General features: G+C 44.9%; 1 protein-coding gene across 9 annotated transcripts in view; it reads right to left on the bottom strand.

Annotated features, from left to right (window-relative positions):
- The window catches only part of TNIK (TRAF2 and NCK interacting kinase), a 298,880-nt gene that overhangs the window by 238,356 nt on the left and 34,522 nt on the right, over positions 1-26,002 (bottom strand). For all 9 annotated transcript variants that reach the window (XR_014511715.1, XM_083441856.1, XM_083441862.1 and 6 more), the window contains exon 2: positions 4,468-4,533. Coding sequence is in view for 7 of the 9 variants with exons in the window: in XM_083441856.1 (XP_083297982.1) it covers positions 4,468-4,533 (66 nt within the window). In the remaining 2 variants the exon portion in view is untranslated. The remainder of the gene's footprint in view (positions 1-4,467; positions 4,534-26,002) is intronic.

Below are 26,002 nucleotides of genomic sequence, written 5' to 3'. Positions count from 1 at the left end.
GCATCTAAACAAAGAATTTCCCAACCTGGTGTCTTGGACTACAGCTCCCATGAGCCCCAGTCAGCATTGCTAATTATCAGGGATGATATGCGCTGTAACCCAAAATATATGGAGGGCACCAGGTTGGGGAAGGCTGATCTGAAACCCCTCTTTCATTTTCCCTCCCTTCCCGCATTGCACAGATGAAGCATGATCATTCTTGTAAGCACACCAATGGCATCTGCATGTTCCCTTTCCTGCAGTTCTACATTGCTGGAGCTTCTTCTCTCGGCCTGCTATACTACAGTCTTGTCCTTCGCCAATTTAAAAGCAAACTTAGCCAAAAGAACGAAGATATTCTATCCCTAAGGATTATCAACAGTTCAAAATAAACCTAACCAGTGCCAGCCCTGAAAAGAGCAGGCTGTGCCACAAAGTTTCATGGCTACAACTACATGTGCATGGATGTGCATATGTGCATATTCTGGTACTGCTGTCAGTGTGTTTGCACTGTAACAACCTTCCCACTATCTCACGCCTCCCAGTAAGCACCAATGTGACCAGTCGGAGGTCAGTTGAGTGATGGTGCCTTACCACGTTTTCCTCTACTGACCTCTTTAGAAATAATATTCGACACTCAAACCCAGTGCAACATTTAGCCGTGTGTTGACCACATCAAGTGCTTCTACGGGGCCGGTCCTAACATTAGGCAGACTGAGGCAGCCACTTAGAACCATAGAATTGTAGAGTTGTAAGGGACCCCAAGAGACTCATTGCAGGGGGGTGTCATGAAAGAGCCATAAATTTATTGTTGTTGTTGTTTAGTCATGTCTGACTCTTCGTGGCCCCATGGACCAGAGAGTGCCAGGCACTCCTGTCTCCCCCTTCATGGATCACTGCCTTGCCACGGTGAAGGGGCTTGAATAACTCAGAGAAGCTATGAGCTACGCCGTGCAGGGCCATCCAAGATGGAGAGGTCATAGTGGAGAGTTTTGACCAAACGTGATCCACCTGGAGAAGGAACCAGCAAGCCACTCCAGTATCCCTGCCAAGAAAACTCCATGGACAAAGACAACAGGCATAAATTTTACAGTTACTTGATTTATTGTTTGGAGAAGGAACTGGCAACCCACACCAGTATTCTGCCATGAACACTCCATGGACAAAAGGAGAAGCTTTGAGAAGAAATTCTGGTTCATGGGGTCACGGAGAGTCAAGCACAATTAAGATGACTGAACGCCAAACAATGAATTTATTGTTACTGGTATTTGTAGTGCCGAGGAGGTGGAAAATTTTCTGCCTTGGGTGTCAAAATGACTTGATGAGCACTGAGTACTAAGCACCTTGGCTTGGGAAAGGTGCCATTTCCTGTCCCACCTTAGAAGCATAGAATTGCAGAGTTGGAATGGACCCTTAGGGTCATCTAGCAACTGTCCCATATAGGATCGAACCTGTAACCTTGGGGTTATCAGCCTCACACTCTAACCAACTGAGCTATCCAACCTCTGCCAGCAAAATGTTGTGGTCCAGCCCTGGTGCCTTGAATAATTTTTAAATAGGTGTAGGTGCTCTTGCTGATTTCTTCACAAAAATAACCTAATGAAATAGCTAGAATCTGGAGAGAGGTGACAGAAATCTCTGTGCAACACCCCCCCACCACCACCATTGCTGAAATAATGGATGCTAAAGGTTGCAATCAAAGTCTAAAGTGTAAACAGTAAAACTTCAATAAAATGGGGAAAGCAAAACAAGCTTTGCATGATAACATTTCCCATTCTGCTTTTCCGTTGAAACATTAAGCTTTCAAAAGGATGTTGTAGTCACATTTTCCAGCAGCAGTTATTAGAAATATGCACATGTTTAGAACTAGGTCAACCTCTACAGTTATTTTACCAGCAGAGAGAAACTGTTTAGACATCACTCTAATGCTCTTAGCTTCAGCAAACCGGGGCAGAGCAGTTTTGAAATTAAACAATATAGGGAGAGAAAAAATAGCAACTCAGTAGAAATGTCTCCAACACTGAGATATAAAAGAGGAGGGTTTAACGCTATTTTAGAAATTCACACTTCTGAAGAACTCCAGAAGTTTCTGTTCAGTCTTGGTTCACTTTCCCTCTCCTATCATCTTTGTTGAAGGGATTAGCCTACAGCAATCGGAGGATGCAGAAACCAGAATTCAGAATAAATATTTGCTGACAGATCAGCAGCACACTCCACTTGCCTCTTTTATTTGGAGGGGGCACAAAGGGAAGGGGGGGCGGGAGTATTGTCACATCTTAAAACATAAATGCCAAAGAGATCGCCTTCACAAGCATTGGTTTAGAGGGGAAATAATTAAAAAAAACTGTACAAATGACTGGTTAATCTTGCCTCCAGCTTAAGGCTCAGGGAGAGTTACCATTTTATAAAACCATATCCAGGTTTTTTATATATATAAAAAAATCATTGCAAAATATGCACTCAAATCCAACAGCTTTAAAATCTTAACCCCAAGACCTAATGAGAATTAGCCCTCTATCAAACTCTTATGAAACTCTGCTTGGGATTAAGACTTCCGCAGGCCACCCAAAACCTCTGTCTGCATGCCTTCCCTCTCTGAGCACAGCAAAGGGAATAGTCAAGAACAACTACTCTGCTCTTTTAAGAGATTAGGAGGGGCAGCAATGGGAGATTTTATTTATTTAAAGCATTTTTTTACTCCACTCTTTGGCCAAAAAGTCTCCCAGAGAGGATTACAAGCCAATTTATTTTAAAGTTCCCACCTTCAGGTTTGGAATTCAAAAGACACAACACAAAAGGAAAGGGGGTGGGGAGGGAAGAGGAAAACAGTGAAACTCAGCAGCCAATTCTTAAAGTTACGGTTCTTATCGCGACCAGCTGGGGTGCAAACCGTTCCGAGAGTGAAGGAGTCTAACAGAGCTCCTGCTTCCTATTATCTTCCTTTGCTGCAGCCTGATTGGATGGCTGCTGTCAGGTGACAGCTGAGGGAAGGAGAAGCCTGATGGAGATGGTTTTTCAGTAGAGCCAGTGGAAGAGCCCTGCATCCCTCCTCTCCCTCTGCTGCAGCATTTGGGGCTCTGGTCTTGAGGGACCACAAGTGTCATCTAGTCCAACCCCCTGCAATACAGGAGTCTTTCTGACCAACATGGGGCTTGAACCCACAACCTTGAGATTAAGAGTCTTACGCTCTACTGACTGAGCTAAAGCCAGTCTGGGTCTGGTTAGTGCTTGGGAATCCCATGTATGCTGCCTTGGGTCCCATTATGGAAGTAAGGTGCGACAGGAGAGTAAGGAAACAAAAATGAGTAACTATATAAAGTGCAGGTAGCCAGGGAAATATATGTATTTGCTACCTGAACTTTAAGGAGATCAGAATCACAAAGGGAGGTAGACAGCCTGAGGGAGACACACCCCATGGCCGTAAACAGAAAACCCATCAAACATATGGTGTCATATGTTGCATGAGACAGGCATCATCATCATCATCATCATCATCATCATCATCATTATTATTATTATTAATCAGCTGCCCTTCGACCTAAGGTCCCACAGAGTATCACAACAATTTAAAACACATTAAAACAGAGTGATTATTATTATTTGAAAACACAAGGTCTTAATTGCATGCATCTCAAACGTCAAAGACCAGAGTAAAGAGACATGTCTTCGGCAGTCAAGGAAATCCGAACAACGAAAGTGACAGGCAAACGTCTGTGAGGAGGGAGCTTCGCAACCCTGAATTGTAGATACTCAGACACTGGAATGAATGTCGTCCTCACAACACACCACTAGGAATTTCGCAGGCCGCAAGCCATGCCCATCTCTAATAAGTGGACAACAGGAAAAAGGACTTAGGCTGCTCCGTTCCTTCCAATCAAGGTCCCTTCACTGGCCCTCATCTCCCACTTACCGCAGCAAAGAGGACTCATTTTGCTTTTCTGGAAGTAGGAGGATGAGGTGGGTGGTGAAAAGACAGGAGAATCCCTCCTGAACTATCTTTGGCACCTGCAAAACTGTTGAGGCATGCACACTCAGTCCCAAGTTGCGATTAATATACGATTTATTCATATGCAATTTATTAATATACAATTTGTGTGTTGATAATCGCCCTGGGATCTTCAGGTGAAGGGCAGGGTACCAATTCAATGAATAATATTAATAGTGATTTGGCAACCTGTAGCTCTCACCTGGAAGAAGCCACACACGTTCTCCATCAGCTTGGGAAGACTTCTCTTCAGTTTGAAAGATGTTTATGCATAGGTACAATCTCCCAGAGATATTTATAGAAACACAAGACTGGCACACAATGTTCTCTTTCACAATCGTACATTTTTGGACCAGGTACTAGGAAGGCGGGGAGCAGGAAACTATAAACACCCTGAAGTTAATTCTTCCTTTACAATCAGAGCCCAGTAAAAATTAGAGACAGATACACAAGGAATGCTTAGCATGTGATCTCACGCTCCGGGAAAACACAGAAGGCCTTACCTTATAGACTTGTCCATAGGTGCCATTGCCAACGAGTTCAACGAGTTCAAAGATGCCTGCAGGATCCTAAAGAGAAATAAACAAAGGCATTTCAGACGGTCAGTAGCAAATACTTAAAAGTGGCTGCAAATAAGAACTTTGTTAAATTCGGCTAGTCTGCATTTTGCAGGGGCACTTTTACAGAGTGCTGGGAGACAGGGGACAGAGAATGAGTTCAGAAGGGTGGGGGGGAAGGGCCGTAGTAAGGGTCAAAACCCCTTCTCTTGCGTATCTTACAAAAGTGCAAAAAACAAAATATAAAGCATCTTAAGAACATACGTTGATTCTTGCTTTATATGCCATAACAAACCAAAATGAGGTGCCCTAGGAGAAGCCATGTACAACTAAACTACTAGCAAGGTTGCCTCACTTTCTGACTTGCACCATAAGTGCTTGGCAAATCTTCATTTTCTCATTTTCCCCAATTTTAAATTCAGTTCTCCACGTTTCCACGGCAGTTAGCAAATTTTATTTTTAAGAAGTTCTTATAAAATTCATCCGCATATTGGAGCTCATGTCTGCATTATCAAACGCAGATTTGCTGAATGTTCACATTTTTGCAAACCAATTTCCCCTAATTAATGAATTTTCGCACACTCTTTAGTCCAGCACATACTCTTTTTTTACACATTATTACTTCGCACAGCGAAATTTGGAGAAGTGCAGATTTTGGACGACTCTTCTTTCATCCATGTGTTGTTTTGAAAACTGCAAATTAGCATCCCTAGGCACCATTGAAATTTCACTCATAAACTCTTAAAGGTAAAGGGACCCCTGACCATTAGGTTTAGTCGTGGCTGACTCTGGGGTTGCGGCGCTCATCTCAATTTATTGGCCGAGGGAGCCGGAGTACAGCTTCCGGGTCATGTGGCCAGCATGACTAAGTCGCTTCTGGCGAACCAGAGCAGCACACGGAAACGCCGTTTACCTTCCCACCGGAGTGGTACCTGTTTATCTACTTGCACTTTTATGTGCTTTCGAACTGCTAGGTTAGCAGGAGCAGGGACCCAGCAATGGGAGCTCACCCCGTCACGGGGATTCGAACCGCCAACCTTCTGATCGGCAAGTCCTAGGCTCAGTGGTTTAACCCACAGCGCCACCCGTGTCCCTCATCAGCTCTTAGGCAGGGTCATATCAGTGCCCGCAAAGCACTACTACCATGTGACCCTATCAAAAACATTCATCAAGAATGCCACCCCCATTAAGCTCACCCAAAATAGTGAGCCCATTGGAGAAAAGGATAGGTGAGAGCTTAAATCAGATTAGGTTTTGCTCGTGCTGAGGGTCACTGTCCGGCAGACATGTTCTGAGTGTGGAACTGGGGTGGGGTGAGCCTGGTCATTCTGGCCAGTGACCTTGTGATATTATGAGCTTTCCCCCAATGTTGATAAAATCAGCATTGCTTGTTTCAAACTATTTGCTTCATAAGTTAACTCCACTCGGCTCTGTTTGAAGCCCAGCCTTGTCAGAATCGCATCTGTGGTGTTAGATGGGCGGAATTTTTTGCCTCCCAGCTATGGGAGAACAGATGACCTTTTGTTGCTACCACCACCACAGTTCTATCTTGATACGCTTCTCATGGCCTTGCCACCCACTAACCACATCTCCCAAGCATTTGTGACCTCAGGTAGGATTTACCTGGAAGAGAGATACACAATCTTCAGCCCTAAGGCCTAATTTTATGCAAGCAGCTTGGGGCAAGCTGAATTGGTTAAAAGTCAAGTACAGGTATGGGGGCCTACATTCGAACAGAGGCAAGAAATGGCCAGGTCACTAAGTATTTGGGGGGGGGGTGTGCAGTTGGTAAAGCTGCCATATCCTCAGTCTATAATCCTGGTTCAACGTTCACTGGCTGACGTTTGCAAGCTCCAAGGAATGATTTCTACCTAAACAAGAAACCCCAACTCACTGGCAGTGGAACTACTTGAGCTGTGAAAGATTTAGGGGGTCATGTTTTGCTGGGACACAAACTCAGCTTACATGGAGCATTGGCTGAGACTCATGACTGCCCCCCACATAAATTAGGAACCTTATAAAAGGAGTGAAAATCACACAAATCGGAATCTACAGGTAAATCTGTAGGTGTCTTGAGGCACACCAGCAAGACTGCCAGACTCCCATTTTAATAATAGCAACTCCAAAAAGCCCTCCCCTCAAAAAGCAGTGCTCCATTAGAGCAGAAGACAGTGCGTTTCTCTCTCTCTCTCTCTCTCTCTCTCTCTCTCTCTGTGTGTGTGTGTGTGTGTGTGCATGCTTTGTGTGTTCTTGGATTCTTGTAAAGTCCTGCAAGCTCAGTCCAGAACAAGGCAGACTATGCCGAATAATTTTTTCTTCTGTTATGAAGCGAAAACTTCAGAGCTTCCAGCGCAAAAAAATAAAATAAAAGGTAGCTCTTGACATCTGCTCGCCCCTTCCTTAGGATGCAGCCAATATCCCCTTCTGCTTGGGCACTGAGGAGGAAGTTCGGTCATAAGTGGAGATGTCATTTCGCAGGGGAGCTACACTTTCTTTATTGAGATCACCAGTAAATCCCTGCCAAGCTCCTAAGGAACCCCAACACTTCCCCAGAGCACAGTTTCAAAGTCGTTTTGCTTAGGGGGTAGGTGGGGGAAACAAAGGAGAGGCTTTGTTTCGTCTCAATGCTCAAGGGGAGAATGGAAGGCTTCATTCTTACTTTGCACAAGATCAGAAATGTTTTATGCACGGGGCCATGCCAAGGCAAACCTGCATGCCAGCTGCTGCCGCCACCAGCACCACATCGCAGCAAGGGATACCAGAACCGATTTTTTTAATAGTGCCTTTCACGTCGCTGTAGGCTACAGAGAGAGCTTCCCAGGATGCGATTGGGCTGAAATGCCCAGCCATGAAGCCATTAAAGGCCTCTCAGCTGGGGAGATGCCACAGGGCGAGGGGAATGCGGAGCACAGCTGGGCCAGCAACATTCAAACAGAAGCACACAGCTCAAAATGGACAAAGACGTGGGATGTTTCTATAACCTGAAAGGCATTTTGTGCCATTAGAGCAGCAGGCTCCTATTGGCAGAGAGAAGGAACAAGGAACAAAGTGGAAAAGAAAAGGGAAAAGGGGAAAACCAGGAGCTATTGTCAAGCTGCGGCTCATGCAGTTGCGTGAAACAAAGTTTTTTTTTGGGGGGGGGGGGATATACCGTACATGTGCGTGTTTTTGAAAAGAACATTGCTGCCAAACAAATGTGTTGGTGTTTTTTTTAGTTGCTGATCGTTAAAACTCAAGAGCGGGAAAATAGCTTGCCGTAAGCAACAAGCCTTGCAGAAACGAGGCTGAAACTACATTGGTTCAAGTACCACTGGGAAGGATATGGGAGATATAATGACTCTCATTCTAAATAGGAATCAGCACTAGGATGCTGCTGCTAAGAGTCAATCCACACTGCTCTGGTGTAGCGGCCCTGATGGAGAGCTTTGCTGTTTTAGTTAGGGCAGATTAGCACATAGGGGAGAGAGGTAGGTGTGCACTTGTGTGCATGGTGTGTATTGCACACTGCGAGCGTGGAAGCATCTGAAGCACTAAAACAGTATGCATCCCATTTTTTCACGTGGAATATGCATGGAGTTGGGGCGCTGGACTCAAGAGTTCAGTATCTCGCATTCAAGCAAGGACATGTCAAAGCATCTGTCTTAAGGGCATGCCCAGACAATCTGCTACATGCATCCACCACACACAGCGAGGTGCACAATCCATACCACAGATATTGATCTGTGTCCTCCCCGCCTCCTGCTCCCCAACCCTTCTCCATTGAAAGAAGAAGAAGATGATTGCAACATTCCCAAGCCCTCCCAGGCAGCTTCATACCTGAGCACAGATTTGAACCGAAGGACACGGATCAAAACCTGATAACACCGATCACTGATGCACACACACCCTTTTAAATACAATACACTCTGCCTCACACCTGCATTTCATCATTTTGACCCCCCAAGCACTGCAGATCTCAGCTATCCCCATGTCCAGTCATTTTTGTTTGGTCAGTGTCCAAGACACACACATACACTCTTACACAAATTCTTGTGGACAAGTCTTTTTGTCTTTTGCTATGCAATAAAGATTGCCAGTTCTGCTGCATCAGATGCATGTTCTGCTGCATGTACCGGTGCATTTCATTCTAGAGCAAGACCGCAGCCATCTAGGGGCTTAGGACAGGTAGCTCCATCACCAGAGGCAGTGCATATGGGATCTGATTTAATGAATTCTCACAACCTGTGAGTCGGTAGCCATTTTTAAATATACCGCATCTGATCACTGGTGCAGTGAGTCTGCATTTTCACTCACAGGCCATAGCTCCCTATCGTCTCCAGTTCTCTATGATCCTAAAACAGCCACGGGTTGGACCTAGGATGTTCAGCATGCAAGAGCCTGTGCTCCAACAAGGACCTAAGGCTGCCTTCTTTAGAGCCCACCTGTGCACCCATTTTCTAGAAACAAAACGCAAGATCTTTAAAAAGCATTTTTGTGTTGCATGCTCTCCCTCTCTGTGTGTGTGTGCATATTTTATTCCTGTTTTGCATAACCACAGTCAGTCAAAGGAGCCTAGCAGCTTATGTCAAGTCAATGAATGGCATCTCTTTTTGCAGCTGGCACTAGCAGTTGCAATTTCACCAAAGCCATGGCAACTGGAGCAGAATGCTAGTTATTAGCAAATGCAGAAAGAAAAAAAGGGGGGGGGGACACACGTTTAGTCTTCGTTCACGCTAACAACGGGCTGGTCCTTGATTCTGCTTTTACCCACACAGCTTTCAATGGAAGAATGATTCTTCATTCTTCTTGACACCTTCCCCCTACCATCAGCACCATCTTTGTATAAAAACATTGCTAGCCTGAGCTTCAGATAAATACAGCAAGTCAGAGGACATGAAAGGGTGTCAACACTTCTCGTACATCCATTAAGTCCTTTCACAAGATCACACACCCCTGTACCACACCAAGTAAGCGCCAGCTGAGAACTCACAATCAATGACACATGTCAGGATTCTATCTTCTCCTGTAAGCACTAGAAGTGTGTGCCAGGAAGGGACAATCCATTTCAACTTGCTGCAACAGAGCTGTTAAAAGAATATTTAGAGTTGTTGGACTACAATTCCCATCAGCCCCTGCTGGATGCCCAGCATGGCTCGGTCAGTAAAGCACAACACTCTTAAACCTCAGGGTTGTGGGTTCGAGCAAAAGCTTCCTGCATTGCACAGTGGTCCCTTCCAACACTACAATTCTAGGATTCTAGCATCACCTGCAGGTCATGGATTAGGGACAGACTCATAGCTGTCAACTTACAGCTTTGAAAATAAGGGGCCAGCGGCCTCAAAAATAAGGGATCAGCCGCCAAAATAAGGGATCAACAATTACTTTGGTGAGATACATATTTTGTTGCGTGCAAATGGCTTTAGGTCCATATTAGGTCCATAAAATATAGCATATATTCAACACAAAAAACAGCAACAATTTGTTGTTGACAAAGCACAGCTGGACATAGAAAGGGCCCCATTACCTTCAGTAGCTTATTTAAGGGACATCATCAATAAGGGACAGCAGCGGGATATGGCACTGGGATAAGGGACTGTCCCGCCAAATAAGGGACGCTTGACGGTTATGGACAGACTGGTCTATAATAATGGCCAGGAAGCATGGGGGCTGGAGCGGGCAGATCTGGATGGAAGTGCCATGACAGAAACAGGACCCAGCCAGGTCAACAGAGGGGGCTACAGCACAGCACCCCAAGTTCCAACTCTGTGAAATGGCCTCTTAAGGAAACCAGTCTTGAACTGGCCTTGGCTATACTTGCTTTGTCTGGGTGGGGCAAGGGGAGAAATTGCAAATTGCTTAGTAGTACAAACTAGAATTCACAGAGACCTGAGAGCTGGAGACTGCAGCACTGTGCCAGGGAATACAGGGAGCTGAAATAGCTCAGGAAATGTTCTCTGGCATTTAGGAATCAAAATATGAAAGCGTTTAATGGAGCTGTGTAAATTATTCAGAAAGGCTTAAATGGAGACCAGCGCAGCATAAGCAGAGCATAATCTCAGGCCAAATATAGTCACTTTTTTTATATAGATTATGGAACTTGGGATTTTGCTGCTTATAGCGATTCCGTTTAGCAAATCTCAACCTTCCCCCACACTGCTCATTTCACAGCCAAACACCAGGGGGCTTGCTATTACCTTTCCCCACCCAAATACCTTTATTTGTCTTTCCACCACCAAAAGGCTATGGGAACCGAGATATCAGAACCGAGCAGATACTAGCGCAAGCGAAAACCACAAACCACACAGCAGACATGTGGCTGGCCATCTAAAATGCAACCATGTGGGGGCCAGACACCACACGGCAAGCCCCTCGTGATCATAGGTCCTTCCTCCCACATAGCTCTGGTGCTTTTCCAACACAACTCCTTCCTCAAAACCAACCCTTTCCCACATGCTCGTTGGTTTTTCTTCTTACTACCAACTGTAACAAATGTCAAGTATGGGCAACATTATTAGCCTCCATCCTTTCTGCCTCTGTCTGCCTCTCCCCTGCAACTATTTGTTACAAGCCGGGGTGGGGAACCTCAGCCCTGGCCTGGGGGTCCAAATGTGGCCTTCTGGATACCTCTATCTGGCCCTTGGGATGTTTTTTTGGGCAACAACCACTCTCTTCTACATCCCTCGCAAGCTCTGCTTGACTTTATGTCTGTTTGCAGAAAGGACTTCCATATAAGGGCTCTTTGGCATGGGTCTCACTTGGGAAAAGATGGATGGATGGATTGAATTTATATACCTCTCTATACCCGCAGGTCTCAGGGCCGTTCACAGAAAAAAATCAGAATATAAAACCACAAAATACACAATCAAAATAACAACAACAACCCAATAACCCATAATTCCTCCTTCTTCCTGCTTGCCCAGAGATCTTCCAGGGGGTCCCAATGTTCTCCTGATGCTTCCCTTGGGGGCCGCCAAGGCCCTCCCTCCGTGGCTGGACCTCCCCTTTGCTCCTCCTCCCCCTGCTCACCCACCGCATCCCCTCCACCCCCAACCAGGGATATTATATTAGCATCTTCTTCTTCTTTTTTTGTGAATTACCTCTTTTCCTTTAATTGCTAGTCCTGTTATCTCTTCTTCAAAAAATATCCAGTACTCTCCAAGAAAGTTTGTATCTCAGTAGTTGACAAGCCCCAGTTGTTCCCAATCTCTATAAAGAATTACACTTTGCAAGTCAGCCTCTCAAAAGTCAGGAGCGAGCAGTCTTAGACAATCAGGTGTGTTTTATTTACTTTTGCAGCAGGAGTCTTTGTAGTTCACCTGTTGCCCCCAAAGACTAAGGCTAAAGACAGAGATTCAAAAATCAGTACCCAGCACCTGACACCTCCAAATAAGCCACCTGCTATGGTGGAACTACTTATCAGAGGGCAAGATCTGATAAAGTGTGTGATGAAGGTGACCTCTGCCATGTACTTATTCAAGTTCTGGATGCATTATATTAGCATCTTCAATACCCACAAAGCCAGTCTACAGCCCAATAAATTGCTGTGTCCCAGGAAGAATCCCAGTTCTGTACTTTGCCCCCAAAATGACACCAGGCACATTGAAACTGAATATAAAGGCTGAGAGATCGACTAGCTAGCTAAAATTTCAAGTTCTCATTGCCCACATTGGTTTTAGAACAGATGCCATCTTTTGACTCAGGCCTGCTGGGGCGAAAATCTTGTTGGCTGCTAGTGCCAATATTTCCCCTCCGCCACAACCAGTAGTCAATGCCTGAAAGTACATTGCTTTGCTAGCCTGCAGGCAGAGAACCAATGAGAAGGTGCAACAGCGTTCACCTTACCTGGTCTACTGTCCTCACAAAGCCTCTTAAGCAAGGTGGTATGTACTACCTTGACAACATGTATAATCTTTCTAAGATTAACACTGTTATGGGTTTGGGCGGACAGTCTGTGTGACACCGTAGGTTGCTTCCAAACATGTAAGTCTGTGTACAGAAGACTAGAAACTATAGAAGGAAGATTGTTGAAGGCCAGTTCCTTTGTCAAGCTCAGCTAAGGACCTGCCATTTGCATCTTGAAAGAGTGAGCTCTGTTGCCATAGAGGCGTATGAGTGGGCCTGTCCCCATCTCACCTGACTGGATGCCACACAATCGGACAAAGGGGAGAATTGTTTGTGTGGGTTGGACCAATGATGGAAGCTGGAGACACAGAGGCATGTCTGTTCTGTGCTGAACCTGAGCCACAGCTGGGGGGCTCCCTTGGAAACTGAATGGGAAAGCAAGATCTTGCAGAGTGTCAATGCTGTGAGCCTATGCTCAGGTTATGAATAAAACCATATATCCTAACAACACCACAGTTTCCAGTGGCTTTCATGCCAAAGAAACCTAAGCCTAGCTAAACACCGGCGCCCCTGCTATCTCTCACCACTCCAAGATTGGGATGATTCACCGCAATATTATGACAATATATTACAGTGGTAATTCTGGATGCAAACTGGATCCGTTCCGGAGCCCCGTTTGCAAATTGAGCAGAACGCAACCCACGTCTGCGCGTCTGCACATGCGCGGGTCGCAATTCACTACTTCTGCACATGCGCGCGATGTCGTTTTGAGTGTCTGCGCATGCGCAAGTGGCAAAACCCGGAAGTAACCCTTTCCGGTACTTCCAGGTTGTCGTGGGACACAACCTGAAAAGACGTATCCTGAACCGAACATAACAAGAGGTATGACTATACATCATATTTCAGGCTATGTACCCCCGTTTAGACTGGGGCAGGTAGCCCTTTAATGCTACCCTTCTTACACCATGTCAATCCACACTGCTGAGCTAACCAGTACAAACCACAGGACACTTGTATAAAACCAGTGGGGGGAAGAAATTTCTCAAATTAAAAAAAAGGAAAGGAACACTTCGTCCTGCAATCTTTTTAAATTTTTTGCAAAAATAAATAAATAAACCAGCACGTTTCTAATTATATCAGGCTGCCCGATTGCAATGTTTCTGCTCCAGAGCACCAGCCTGGAAAGCCATTTTCTGAGCAAGGCTCCGTCTCTGCTGTTACCAGCAACCGCCGCGTCTGCCATCCCACTAATCCAGAAATATTAATTAAGATGACCTTTTAGGCTTGAATTGTCAAGGGTGCAGCCATGCTTAAAAGGAAAAAGCCAAACAGACGCAGATATGCAAAACGGCAAAAAATAAAATGGGAGCACGAGGTCAGGGTTCCGCCAGTTTCTTCACACCCTTTAAGGTGTCGAGAGACTATGGTGCGGCACCTCAATACAGCTTACAGACCCTCTTTCCCCAGGCAGGCAGCTGCCTTGGGCGACACAAATTCAAGGGACACCCACTCTGCCGGAAGCAGGCTGCTCATTTGCAATTGCAAACCGCTTTTGGCATGGCTTGCTCTCTGCTGTGAACCAGAAGAGGGTGTGAATGTGTGTGTGTGCGTGTGCGTGCGTGCATGTGCATGGGTGTGATAGGGCTGCAGCTTACTCTAAGTATGCACACAGAGGTCTAGGCTTCTATCATCACCTTCTGGCTTCCTGCATCTACTCTATAATGGCCACTATAATGGAAGGTCTGTGGCATTTGAGTCTGGTGCGCACACACTATCTGATTGCTATTCTGTATATCGTTCTCGGGCAGACACTCCCACCATTCCTATTTCTCCATTTTTCCATTTGTCCCAGATAAATCACAATCCTTATTTTGTCCCTGTTTTGCCCACAGGGTAATGCATTGTTAAAAGTTTCCTTTTCCCTGTAGTGAAGAGCTTTCCAAACTGTGTGTTGTGGCATGTTAGTGTGTCGGTGTGTTGCGCAAACGCTCCCATGCTCCTCCCAGGGCTGGAAAGGGGTTAATTTGACCTCTGGTTTGCTAGTAAAACTGAATTACTGTGCCACGAAATGATGCATGTCTGAAAAGTATGTCACCAACTTACTTTATTTGCCGCCCATTTGACTGGGTTGCCCCAGCCACTCTGGCTGGCTCCCAACAAAACGTAAGACATCAAACACTAAAAGCTTCCCTTTACAGGGCTGCCTTGAGATGTCTTCTAAAAGTCAAACAGTTGTTTATTTCCTTGACATCTGAAGGAAGGGCATTCCACAGGGTGGGTGCAAAAACTGAGAAAGCCCTCTGCCTGGTTCTCTCATCGTGAGGGAACCACCAGAAGAACCTTGGATCTGGAGCTCAGTGTCCGGGCTGAATGATGGGGGTGGAGAGGCTCCTTAGGTATACTGGGCTGAAGAAGTTTAAGGCTTTAGAGGTCAGCACCAACACTCAGAAACGTACTGGGAGCCAATGCAGTTTTGTTTATGGTCCTGGCGGCCGCTGCCAGTCACCAGTCTAGCTGCCGCACTCTGGATTAGTTGCCAGAGATATCATTCTTCAGCATTCAGGTCCCTCTCCAGGGTCTCAAGGGAGAAGTTCACACAATCCTTGCTCCACCATGCGGAAAGACTGCATGAGGGGGATTATAGCACCATGTGGGATAGAGCTAGCCCCCCACACATACACTCAAATGATATATACCACAGCCATACCCCTATACTAGAGCCACTTACATCAGAAACAATGGGGCAGAGTCCCTCCTTACATGGAAGAACTCTACAGTACCTTCCATGGTGGTGAACAAACAGTGGAGAACAGCTTCCATGGTGGATGGCCTGGCTGCAGCGGGGAATGTTTTCTTCAATACATTTGGGGTTGGGGAGAGGTAGCATGGAGCTCCTTAAGTAGTTGCACCTCAAAACAGGAGCTGGACGCACTGCTTTTACCACTAATGCACATCAAAACTACAGTTCCATGCTATGCACAGTCCACTATTGCACACACTGGAGCTGCTGACCCATAGTCCTATTATGCCTTTATCCCAAAACAGCCATTCTCCTGGGATGACAAGACAATTGGAGGCCAAATGAACAGAGCATTCAAAAGCCTGAGGAGAACATTCAGCAGTTGGGCAGCTGCTACCAATTCTCCTAAGGATGAGAATGGGAATCCCTACTTCTTTTGTCTGTGAAATGCTCAGGACTATTGCTAAGCTTTTGATATTCAGAATTATGATGGGATGCCTTTACCGGTCTCGTGTGGGTGGCAAGTTTGATTCTCCCACTTTTCAGCACAGTAATTCCATAATAGCTCAGTGTGGCATCCTACACGCGCCTGGGAATTATAACATTTACATTAAGCTCATGAGGAATGTCACTGGGGACGTTATATGCCCAATAGAGAGGGTGTGTTGTGGCCACAGCGACCAATATCATGCGGACAATCTAGCCCCCTTCTCCCCCCCCCCTTCTAGGAGCAGTGACCCAAGCGGAGCACCCATATCAGTGCAAATTCTGAGGGAAAAGAAGGCGAAAGCTTGTGTTTCAATACTACCTGTGCTTAATGGGGTATGTTTCCACAACGCAAAGTCACATTAGAGCATGGGTAGGCAAACTAAGGCGCGGGGGCCGGATCCGGCCCAATTGCCTTCTAAATCCGGCCTGCAGACGGTCTGGGAATTAGCGTGTTTTTACATGAGTAGAATGTGTCCTTTTATTTAAAATGCATCTCTGGGTTACTTGTGGGGCATAGGAATTCATTTATTTTTCCCCAAAAAATATAGTCCGGCCCCCCACAAGATCTGAGGGACAGTGGATGGCCACCTACTGAAAAAGTTTGCTGACTCCTGCATTAGAGCATTGGGGGTGGGAAAGAGAATGGCACAGTTCTACACAGCTAGAGCAAACACCACAACGTAAGACTATCGCACCTCACTTTCCCCCGCCAGCTCCCAAAAATGTGGCAAGTCTGACTTGGCATCCACTGGATGAAATGTGGCAAGGCCAACTACTTCGTTATTATTACATGTCTTTATTTAACATTTATATACTACTCGATTTTTTAAACAAACAAACCTCAATTCAGTTTGCAAAAAAGAGTCTGTCAATCAAATGACATGTATATGCCACCTTTCCTCCAAACAGTTCAAGGTAATTCCCCCTCCCCATTTTATCCTCACAACAACCCTGAAACTGGTTCCGGACTGGCTGAAAACCAGTGGCGTAGGCGGCAATGAGCTAGATGAACCAAGAGCTGAGATATACCAGGGATATACTTGGTACAAGGCAGTTTCTTACGTTCTTATTATTAATGCAACCTGCCATATCTTTAGGCAAACAAACAAACAAATAAATAAATAAAGCCCTATCCCAAATAAACACATCTGACTGAATACAACAAATACGCAAATTTTAGTTAAGATAAGCCGTGCACACTTTTCCTCAGAGAATATTTCAGTCAGAAGCAAGCAGCAAATGCAATTTTCCCGGGGCGCCTTTAGGAGAAAGACTACCATTAATATGGTTTTGCCCTCTTCATTAGGGACCTCTCAGTGGAACTAAAGAACAGGCACCTGTGACCAGGAAGCAAGATTTCATTAAGAGACTTGAAAAAGCCAATTTACTCACCTACTGGTTTGTTAAATGATAATTCAAAGATGCTCCCAGTATACCAGAGAACGGCTGTATCCTGAACTAAATAAATTCAGTGCCAAAGGCTGCAGGTGTTTATCCAGAAGAGGTCTTGTTATTAAATTAGAGCTTGAAATTATGCCCTATTGAAAACATCTCCTGCAGCCCTGCACACATTCCAGTAACTTAATACAGCCAGTGTTTTGTGGACACACAACCACAGATAAACTAAGCAAACTAAAAACACACGTACAGCAAAGATTCTCTCTCTTTGGCATCCAACAGTATCCATCTCTGTAGCACGTAAAGCTCCGAACACTTTGGGTGTTCCATCCTTATTGCTGGCTTTCGCTCCAAAAAGGGTTCTCTCAAGTGTGCCCATTCCTAAAGCAGTAGTTCTCAAACTGGCCTCTCTCCTTAGGTTTCTGAAAGCCTTTCTTTCATGACCAACCATCCCTTACAATATGCAGAGGAAGGTTGAGTGCCATCCTAGGCTATCATCTCAATAGGCCTAGGCTACCTGTCAATCTTCCATAACCTGGTTCTCCTCTAGATGTTCTTGAAGGTCAGCTCTCATCAGCCAATAGCCAGGGATGAAGAGAGTTATGAGTCCAACAATTTCTGGAGGTTAGAGGCACCAGGTTAGAGGAGACTGACATACATACTGTTCCCCCAATAGTGTGCTCCAAAACCACAGAAGACTTTGGCTGCATAGTAGATAGGCAGAGGTTCCTTAACAGGTGTGGACAATGAATGAAGGAGGACACAGTTCAACAGAGCTGAGCATATGAAGTTGCCTCAAGCCGCTAGTCTATTCTTGCCCAATTCTGTCTACTCAGGTAGGCGCAGACTCTCCAGATACCAGAGATCAGCTTGGAGGAGATGATGGTGATTGAACCTGAGATCTTCTACATGCAAAGCACGAATAGATGCATGAACTTGTCTTGGATTTGGATCCAGCCCTCTTGCACCTGGCTCAACAACTATGCATCTACACAGGAGGCAATGAATCTTCAGGTGTTTTGAACTACAGATCCCTGTCAAGCCAACTCGAGGATGATGGAATATTGAATCCATTGACATCTGTTGGGTCAGTGTAGAGAAGCAGGTGAGGATACAGCTTGAAGAAGCCCTACAGATATGCTGATCCACCGAGTGAAATGAAAGCCACTGGAAATGTGTGCTAGCCTGCCATTCGATCAATGCATACATGTGCGTTGGTGATGCAGAGGATGGGAAGGGCCTTGGGCTCCTGTGATCACTTGTTAAAATAAAATGGTCATCCCACACTCAGAAGAAATGGGCCTGTCTGTAGCCAACTGTGGCTTAAAAGCATTGGCAGCCCAAGAAGTAGCGCTAATTTTCTCCATGACTGGGCAAAATAACTTCTGCTTACAAATTGGACTTTTCCCTCCTCCTACTTCCCTGCACACCCCCTAAATCCGTTCTGTGGGGTTCCTCCAACCCTCTGGAGCAAATTTGGGACTGTGTGGGGCATGCACAGGGGGAAGAAAGGAGGTGAGAAGTCCCATTGTGCAAGTGAAAGTCATTCCACTCACACAATTATTTAGTTGGGTGTGCCCAAAGTAATTTGGCACATGAGGCAGAAAAATCCCAAGAACACTGTAAAGGTACATCAATAATCAGAGAATAATAGAATCATGGAATTGCAGAGTTGGAAGGGGTCTTGAGGGTCTAGTCCAACCCTCTGCAATGCAGGAATCTCAACATGTGGTCTTCCATCCAATTTGAAACCATACCGGACCCTGCTTAGCTTTGCAATAAATTGAGTAAGTTTTTTAAAAAACAACTACTGCCCTTTCATGATAGCCAAAATTAGCCACTTGAGGTGGCCACCTCACTCTGCCTATCATTGGGGGAGAGACACGAGCACATTTCCCCTCTACTGTTTTGTGCAAAACTATAAAGAAATAAAAACAGTAAGACGTGCCGGTCATTTCTGCTTGTCAAGATAAAGTCTTGATAAGTCTCTTAACTGCAGTTATGTATAACAATGTTCTGATGTGGAAGGCAAAGATGCAAGCCAGGTCATTTTACACAACAGTTGCCTGTTATAAATTAATGGTAATCTGACACATCTATGGGCAATTTGCATGCAAGGGAGAGATGTAACCCCCAAGAAAGGTTAGCAGAAAGCAGTTCATGTTGTTCGTGCCACTGAGAATTTTCTGGATGGTGAACCACTGCACATTGAAGAGCATGGGGGGGGGAGGTATAGGTCTTCTGAGGGCATATCTAGAAAATTTGTAACATGCACCCTGACCAAAACAATGTAATGGCAGTGGCACACACGACAATAATCTTATGTATATGCAGGCTCCACATAGCAGTATAAAACCTGTTCGAAAAACTCATAAAATGGCAGGAGCACATGGAGTTTGGGGCATGATGGCTGGTGAGAGGGAGGAGATGGGGCCACCACCACCACAACAACAAGAAGAAGAAGAAGCTTGGAAGTATTCAGAGAAAAAATTGCAAGCTAGCCTTCTTTTCCTAGGAGGAATAAAAATAAAATAAAAACCTCAGAAATTTTGTCAGATATAATGAGTTGTACTCAATGAAGTTGCCCCAACTGTTAGGCACAAGGACTTCTGCTTGCACAAGAATGCTTCCTCTCCCTCTCCTTGTTAGCAAAGTCACTCAAATGACACAGACGAAGACCAGAGAGAAAGGAAATCCTGAGAACACTTTACTGAGGAAAATGAACAAAACACAGAGTACTTCAGACCTCTACACAGCAGGGAGACATTCACTTAAACAAACAGAGGGAAAACTACCTCAGAGCAATATAGCCAATCAGGCCCTTGCTATCTCAGTGGGCACCTTGCCAGTCTGTGGTTGCTAAGCAACACCTCCACCCATCCTGCTCTTGGCTAGGTAACTTTAACACAGGGGCTGCATTTATTGCATTAGTTTTACTGGTTATAATGTTGGTACTTCGGTCCTGGTTTCTAATGTGTCTTTTACACCTTTTGTGTTACAGGACCGTCACTTTCTGATCAATACACTGCCATGTTTCATTAAGTTTTAAAGGGCAGGAAAGAACTGCATGCCAGGATATTGCCCCGAATGTAATCAAATTTGCAGTGCAAAACTCCTGAGTAAAAGGGGCTGGAAAATGGATTCTTTTTCTTGGAAACGTTAAACATGCAAATGAGCATTAAACTTCCTCCAGATTTCCAGGCGTGTCTTTTGCGGTGTGTGAAAGATCACATAAAACATGGAAATCATCAGGTAAGGAAACAGTAGGAAAACAGAATAGAGTGCTGTCTGAATGAAGACTATAAAAATGTACCCTTCAGTTAATGAACGATCCCTGCTGTTGCAGTTCCAACACTTCTTCCACATGATCCTTCAAATCTGCTTTGGGGGTTTCCCCCAAGTCTCTGATTTTTTTGGGGGGGCAGATAAGGAAAAGGAGAGGAAGTCTCATTGTGCAGGTTTAAGTTCTTGAGCTAAGACGACGATTTTCTTGGATACAACCCAACGCCTTTTCCAAAAGTATGGCTGAGCAATACTTCAGATTCAAAATGAAAAACATTTGCTCCCTCCTCTAGGTGTTGCTGGACTACAATGCCCATCCTCCACAGCCAACGTGGCCAATGGTAAAGGATGATGGGAGCTGTAGTCCAACAGCATAGGCAACACATTGGCGATCGCCGGTATAAAGCATTTTCCTAACTAGCATGCAGATAACCATTAAGCAGAGCGGAAGAATATGGCCCAAGTCTGAAATTTCGTCCGTGTGGCTTCCCATAATGGTGCAACACCCGAGGCCAAAGAGATCAGAGGCTTTTTAAAAATGCACAGAGAGAAGGGGGGGGGGATTCTAGGTCAGTTCAGGGCCAGCTGACTGCCTCTAATTTATTCCTAGATAACATCCCTTTTGTGTAACAGTCAGACTAGGTCTGGAAATAGACAAGAGACATTCTCTTCACACACACAGCTGCACAGAGCTACCAGCAATGAGGCCCGTGTTGTTAAGGTTAGACATTTTAAGAAATAGAGTGCTTTAAGATTTTCTTCTTGACAGCTCTTCACAAAGTCTTGCCACTAATATAAACCCTTCTGTGTGAACAGCCAGCTTTACGGAAGGCCTCCTGGGGCATCTAAAAGATGCCTGGATCCGTGCTATTTTTTGGTATGTTGCTTTGGTTATAAGCTGAATAATGAAGCAGAAACACACTGAGTACGATACAAACCTTCACAGGTGTCTTATTATGTCTCCCTCGTTTTTATTCCTCTCAGGCAAAATGTTTTCCTCCTTCCTTCCGCCTCCCCCCCACCTCCCCACCAGTCCTTTCCGTAAGAGTCTCACAAGGCGAGTAGTCACAGATGCAAAGCATTTCCTGGCATTCTCCTAGATCAAGGTGCATTACACGGAGACTGTAAACAAGACATTTAATTTTTGCCTTTGCAATAAACTGCTGTTTCCCCCCTTCTCTAGCTTCCCAACTACTAGTCAAGAAACAGCTTCTTACTGGCATTTGTCAATTGTGCCAAATTGCAGTTTCTAAAAGATAACAAACGTTCTATTTGACAGATGCTGGAAGAGTTTATTTACACATTTATCTCCATCTTTTTATCCCAGTACTGCAGCTTGATTTAGCCCCCCTAAGCGATAACATCTCATATTACAATGATGATTTAAATATATATATATATCCTGCTTTGCTTATCAGCTACTCTCAAGTCACATACTGGATGTGTTATTTATATGCTATCTGAATGGGAACAGAAGCCAAAGCAATTACAACGCTGCCTGACCAAGCACACCTCTCCAAAATCAAGCCAATATTTTTATTGGGGACAAGCAAGGCTCTCTGTATGAGAGAGATTGTTCTTACGGGATATTCCAGCATTGCAGAAGGCTGGATTAGATTACCCTTGGTGCCCCTTCTGACTATGACTCTATGATATATATTACACAAGCATTTTCTGTGTACCTGTGAAGTGAACAGTCCATTGAAATATATTGTATTGCTATTGACAAATACAGTCGTACCTTGGTTTTCGAACAGCTTAGTTCACGAAGAACTCAGAACTCGGACGTCACAAACCTGGAAGTAGGTGTTCCGGTTTGCGAATTTTGCCTCAGAAGCCGAACATCCGGCACGGCTTCCAATTGGCTGCAGGATGCTCCTGCAGCCAATCAGAAGCTGCGCTTTGGTTTCGGAAGTTGAATGGACTTCCAGAACGCATTCTGTTCGAAAACCAAGATACGACTCTATGCAAGTTTTCTGGTGGTGATAAATCTGCAATTCTTGGACGGTTCGTACATGAAATCAGCCCTTACTTCAGAAAAGGATGATCAAAATTACCCAGTGGTTAGAGCAAATCCCCTATTAGTTACAAAATTGGGGGCTTTTTAGTTTGGGAGGGGAGACCAGCAAGGGATAGCAGATAAGGAAAAGATAGCCAACAAAAGAGAACACTGGAAGATCCAGGATGGACAAATTAAAGCACTTGGGCCCAGAGTACATGCTTAAACGATAGAATCCACTCCCACAAATGGCAGTGATGTCCACCATCTTTGATTGATTTGTAAAAAAAAAGGATTAAATAAATTCATAGAGCCAGCCTTGGGAGATAATAATCAAGTTATACAACTACATACAACTGCTAACAGGACTAATAGCCTTCTGCTGAATTCGCAGAGCAGATACAAATTGTATGCAGAAATCATATCATGTTTCCTGGACTTCAGACAGCCAGTATGGGATGTAGTGTATTGTGGGGTGCAGTTTTGAGTGATCTGTGTTAAAATATTCACACCTCCCTCCACATGACAGCCAGTATGGTTTGGTGATTAAGAATGTTGGACTAGGACCCAGGATAGCACAGTTCAAATCCCTACTCAGCCATGACATTCAGCAGGTGACCTTGGGATAGCCACTGCCTCTCAGTCAAACCGACCTCACAAGGTTGTTGAGAGGAAGAAAAAAAGGAGGGGGGTGATCCCATGTATGCCACATTGAGCAACTTGGAGCAGGAATGGGGTTTAAACATAGCAAATCAGTTTAGAAGCACACAAGCAGAAAGTTCAAGAGCCAAGGACAGCTGAACCCATCCCTCAAGCCAGAAAACTACCCGATAACCACGGGTTTACTAAACACACGAAAGCAAAAACCAGTATGCAAAATGGCACCATGTCAAGCTTATCCAAAGCTTGTTTACAACAATTCAGTCCAATGCTCCTATCCGCTCGGTTCAGGGATAGCTTTGCCCAACCAGTAGAGAGATGAACACTAGAGATCCACCATTCTTCTGGACGCAAGACCCTAAATAAGATGCTAAATTTGCTCCTTTAAGCATGCGAGTGGCATCATTAAAGTCAGTGCTCTTTGGTTCCTTTGCAAAATTCCCAGTTTCACAAAACTACTTGCGCCGTATGGTCAGAATTAACTATTGTATCTGCAACCCTGAAACAAAATGAACAGTAGTATTGTGGCGTGTTAACTGAAGACGTCAGGCAGAGGAAGCTCAGAGAGGCTTTCGTTTTGTAAAAAGTCTCAGCAGCCTCACGTTGATAAGATTGCATTCATAAAAGTTGCCCAGGCATGGGAGAAAGCAACATTTTCCCCACGAAAACAAATGTCATCAAGTGATAAGGAAAATCAAATTGTGGGTCTACCAAGCCATAAGGCAACATGAAGCTGAAAGACAAAAACCATAGCATATTTTATTTGCTGACAGATAAAACTCACAGAGTTCACAGAGAGCCTTTAAACAAGCTGCATGAAATACATGGTACCTCCGTTTACAAACTTAATCCATTCCGGAAGTCCGATCTTAAACCAAAACCATTCTTAAACCGAAGCACGCTTTCCCTAATGAGGCCTCCCGCCGCCAGTGCCCTTTCACCGTTCGGATTCCGTTCTTAGTCTGAGGTAAAGTTCTCAAACCAAGATACTATTTCCGGTTTTACGGAGTTTGTAAACCAAATCGTTCTTAAACCGAACTGTTCTTAAACCAAGGTACCACTGTACTGAATTCAATGGAAAATGTTCACAGATATGTGAGTATTTTGACATTAGCAGAGCACAAGATTTGCACGCAGAAGTTCTTGATTCAATACCAGTATTTCCAGATAGCCCTGATACAGACTCCTGTGGGACAGAGGGACAAAACGCAGGCAACTACCTAATCCTTTTGACTGAAGGTGCCAGGGATGGAACCAAGTGCCTCATGGCCACGAAGTGGTTTTGAAACCCTCCCTCCTCTCTCATGCTCAAGTCACCATTCATATCTATATTACAGTCCAGGTTAATTTATATGTGGTAAGTACACGAGTGGATTGTGACTCACAGTTGAGCGCATGAACCAAATCCATAGGAAAGCTCCACATGTGAGATGGTGCATGGTGTTTCACCTGGGTAATTAACCCAGTTGTGAGCATGTATGTTCCCCTCAGTGCGCCGCCTTTTCCATGCGCAATCAGTGACCGCTTCCCTTTAGTATCTTACAGACACTAGAGGCCACCCATAATGATCCGACTTTGCCCATGAGTTGTGGTCGACGATTGCCACACACACACCAGAACAGAGGACAAGTCTAGTTTGTTCAGTACGCAAAAGCAGCAATACATTCTGAAACGCTTTGCTTTACGCATTCTAAATTTTAAAATGTCAGGATTTGATGCAGAATTCTGCAGGACTTGCAAACTGAGAAGGCTCAGTAGCTCAACTGATGACGTCCATGCTGAATTCAAAAAGCTTTTAACACATTAGTTACATTCTCACACGTTGCCTGCAGGTGGAAACTGCACTTCGCAGATGGGCCCTTGATATCCCCCCCCCCTCCCCATGCTTCATCAGTTCCTTGTAACAGCTGGTTCACAACAGGTTTCACAATAGCCAGCTACAAGGAAGGGATCACATAACCTTCCAGTGGGAAGCTTTCCATTAAAGGTCAAGTATGGAAAGGCAACAGTAGATTTTCATACTTTCACTTCTGGAGTCGGGGAATTGCCATTGCTATGAATCCCCAAACCACGCTGCTGTTTTGCATTGATGTGGTTAAAAATTCAGGTTAAATGTCAGGATTCCAAAAAGCAACAAAATCAATTTTAAAAAAATAAAAAAATAAAAATCAAATCTGCACACCTGGTACATTTAGCTCTCCAGGGCTGAAAGTGGGTGTCAAAGAATCATAGAATTGTAGAGTGGCACCCCCAAAAGTCATCTAGTCCAGCGTTTCCCAACCTTGGGCCTCCAGCTGTTTTTGGACTACAACTCCCATCAACCTTAGCTAGCAAGACCAGTGGTCAGGGATGATAGGAATTGTAGTCTGAAAACAGCTGGAGGCCAAAGGTTGGGAAACACTGATCTAGTCCAACCTCCTGAAATGCAGGAATCGCAACTAAAGCATCCATGACAGATAGCCATCCAAACTCTGCTTTAAAATAGCCTTTCTCAACCTGTGGGTCCCCAGATGTTGTTGAACTACAACTCCCATCACCCCTAGCTAGCAAGGCCAGAGCTCAGGGATGATGGGAGTTGTAGTCCAATAACATCTGGGGACCCACAGGTCGAGAACCTCTGCTTTAAAACCTCCAAGGAAGGAGAATGCAGCACCTCCCAACAGTTCCACTTCTTCCTGATGTTTAGCCAGAATCTCCTTCCTTGCAACTTGCACCCATTCGGTTGAGTCCTGCTCTCCAGATCGGGACAAAACAAGCTTGCTCTACCTTCCATGCGACAGCCCTTCATGTATCTGAAGATAGCTATCATATCTCCACTTGTTGCAGGCACAATTGCCACTCTTCACATTTCAATTGCCTTCCTAGTGCCAATGTTTACCAGTGGAGCTGCATCAAGTTTTGCCTTAGTACACCTTCTAATTACAAAAAGAGAAAAGGAAACAAAATCTTTCAAGTAGATGCTTTGTTGGTGTGCAGTACAATTTATATAAAACTACCATTAAACATGGATCATATTTCCAGTGTTCGTAAGGAAAAACCAGACAAGAAGTGAGCTCATGGCTGTCTGAAGACTTGCATCTCCCCGCGCCTGA

Source organism: Podarcis tiliguerta (assembly GCF_965153285.1).
Source record: "Podarcis tiliguerta genome assembly, chromosome: 5".
NCBI classification, from domain to species: domain Eukaryota; kingdom Metazoa; phylum Chordata; class Lepidosauria; order Squamata; family Lacertidae; genus Podarcis; species Podarcis tiliguerta.
Note: the sequence above shows the minus strand (reverse complement) of the source record. Positions and strands in the feature narration are given on the sequence as shown.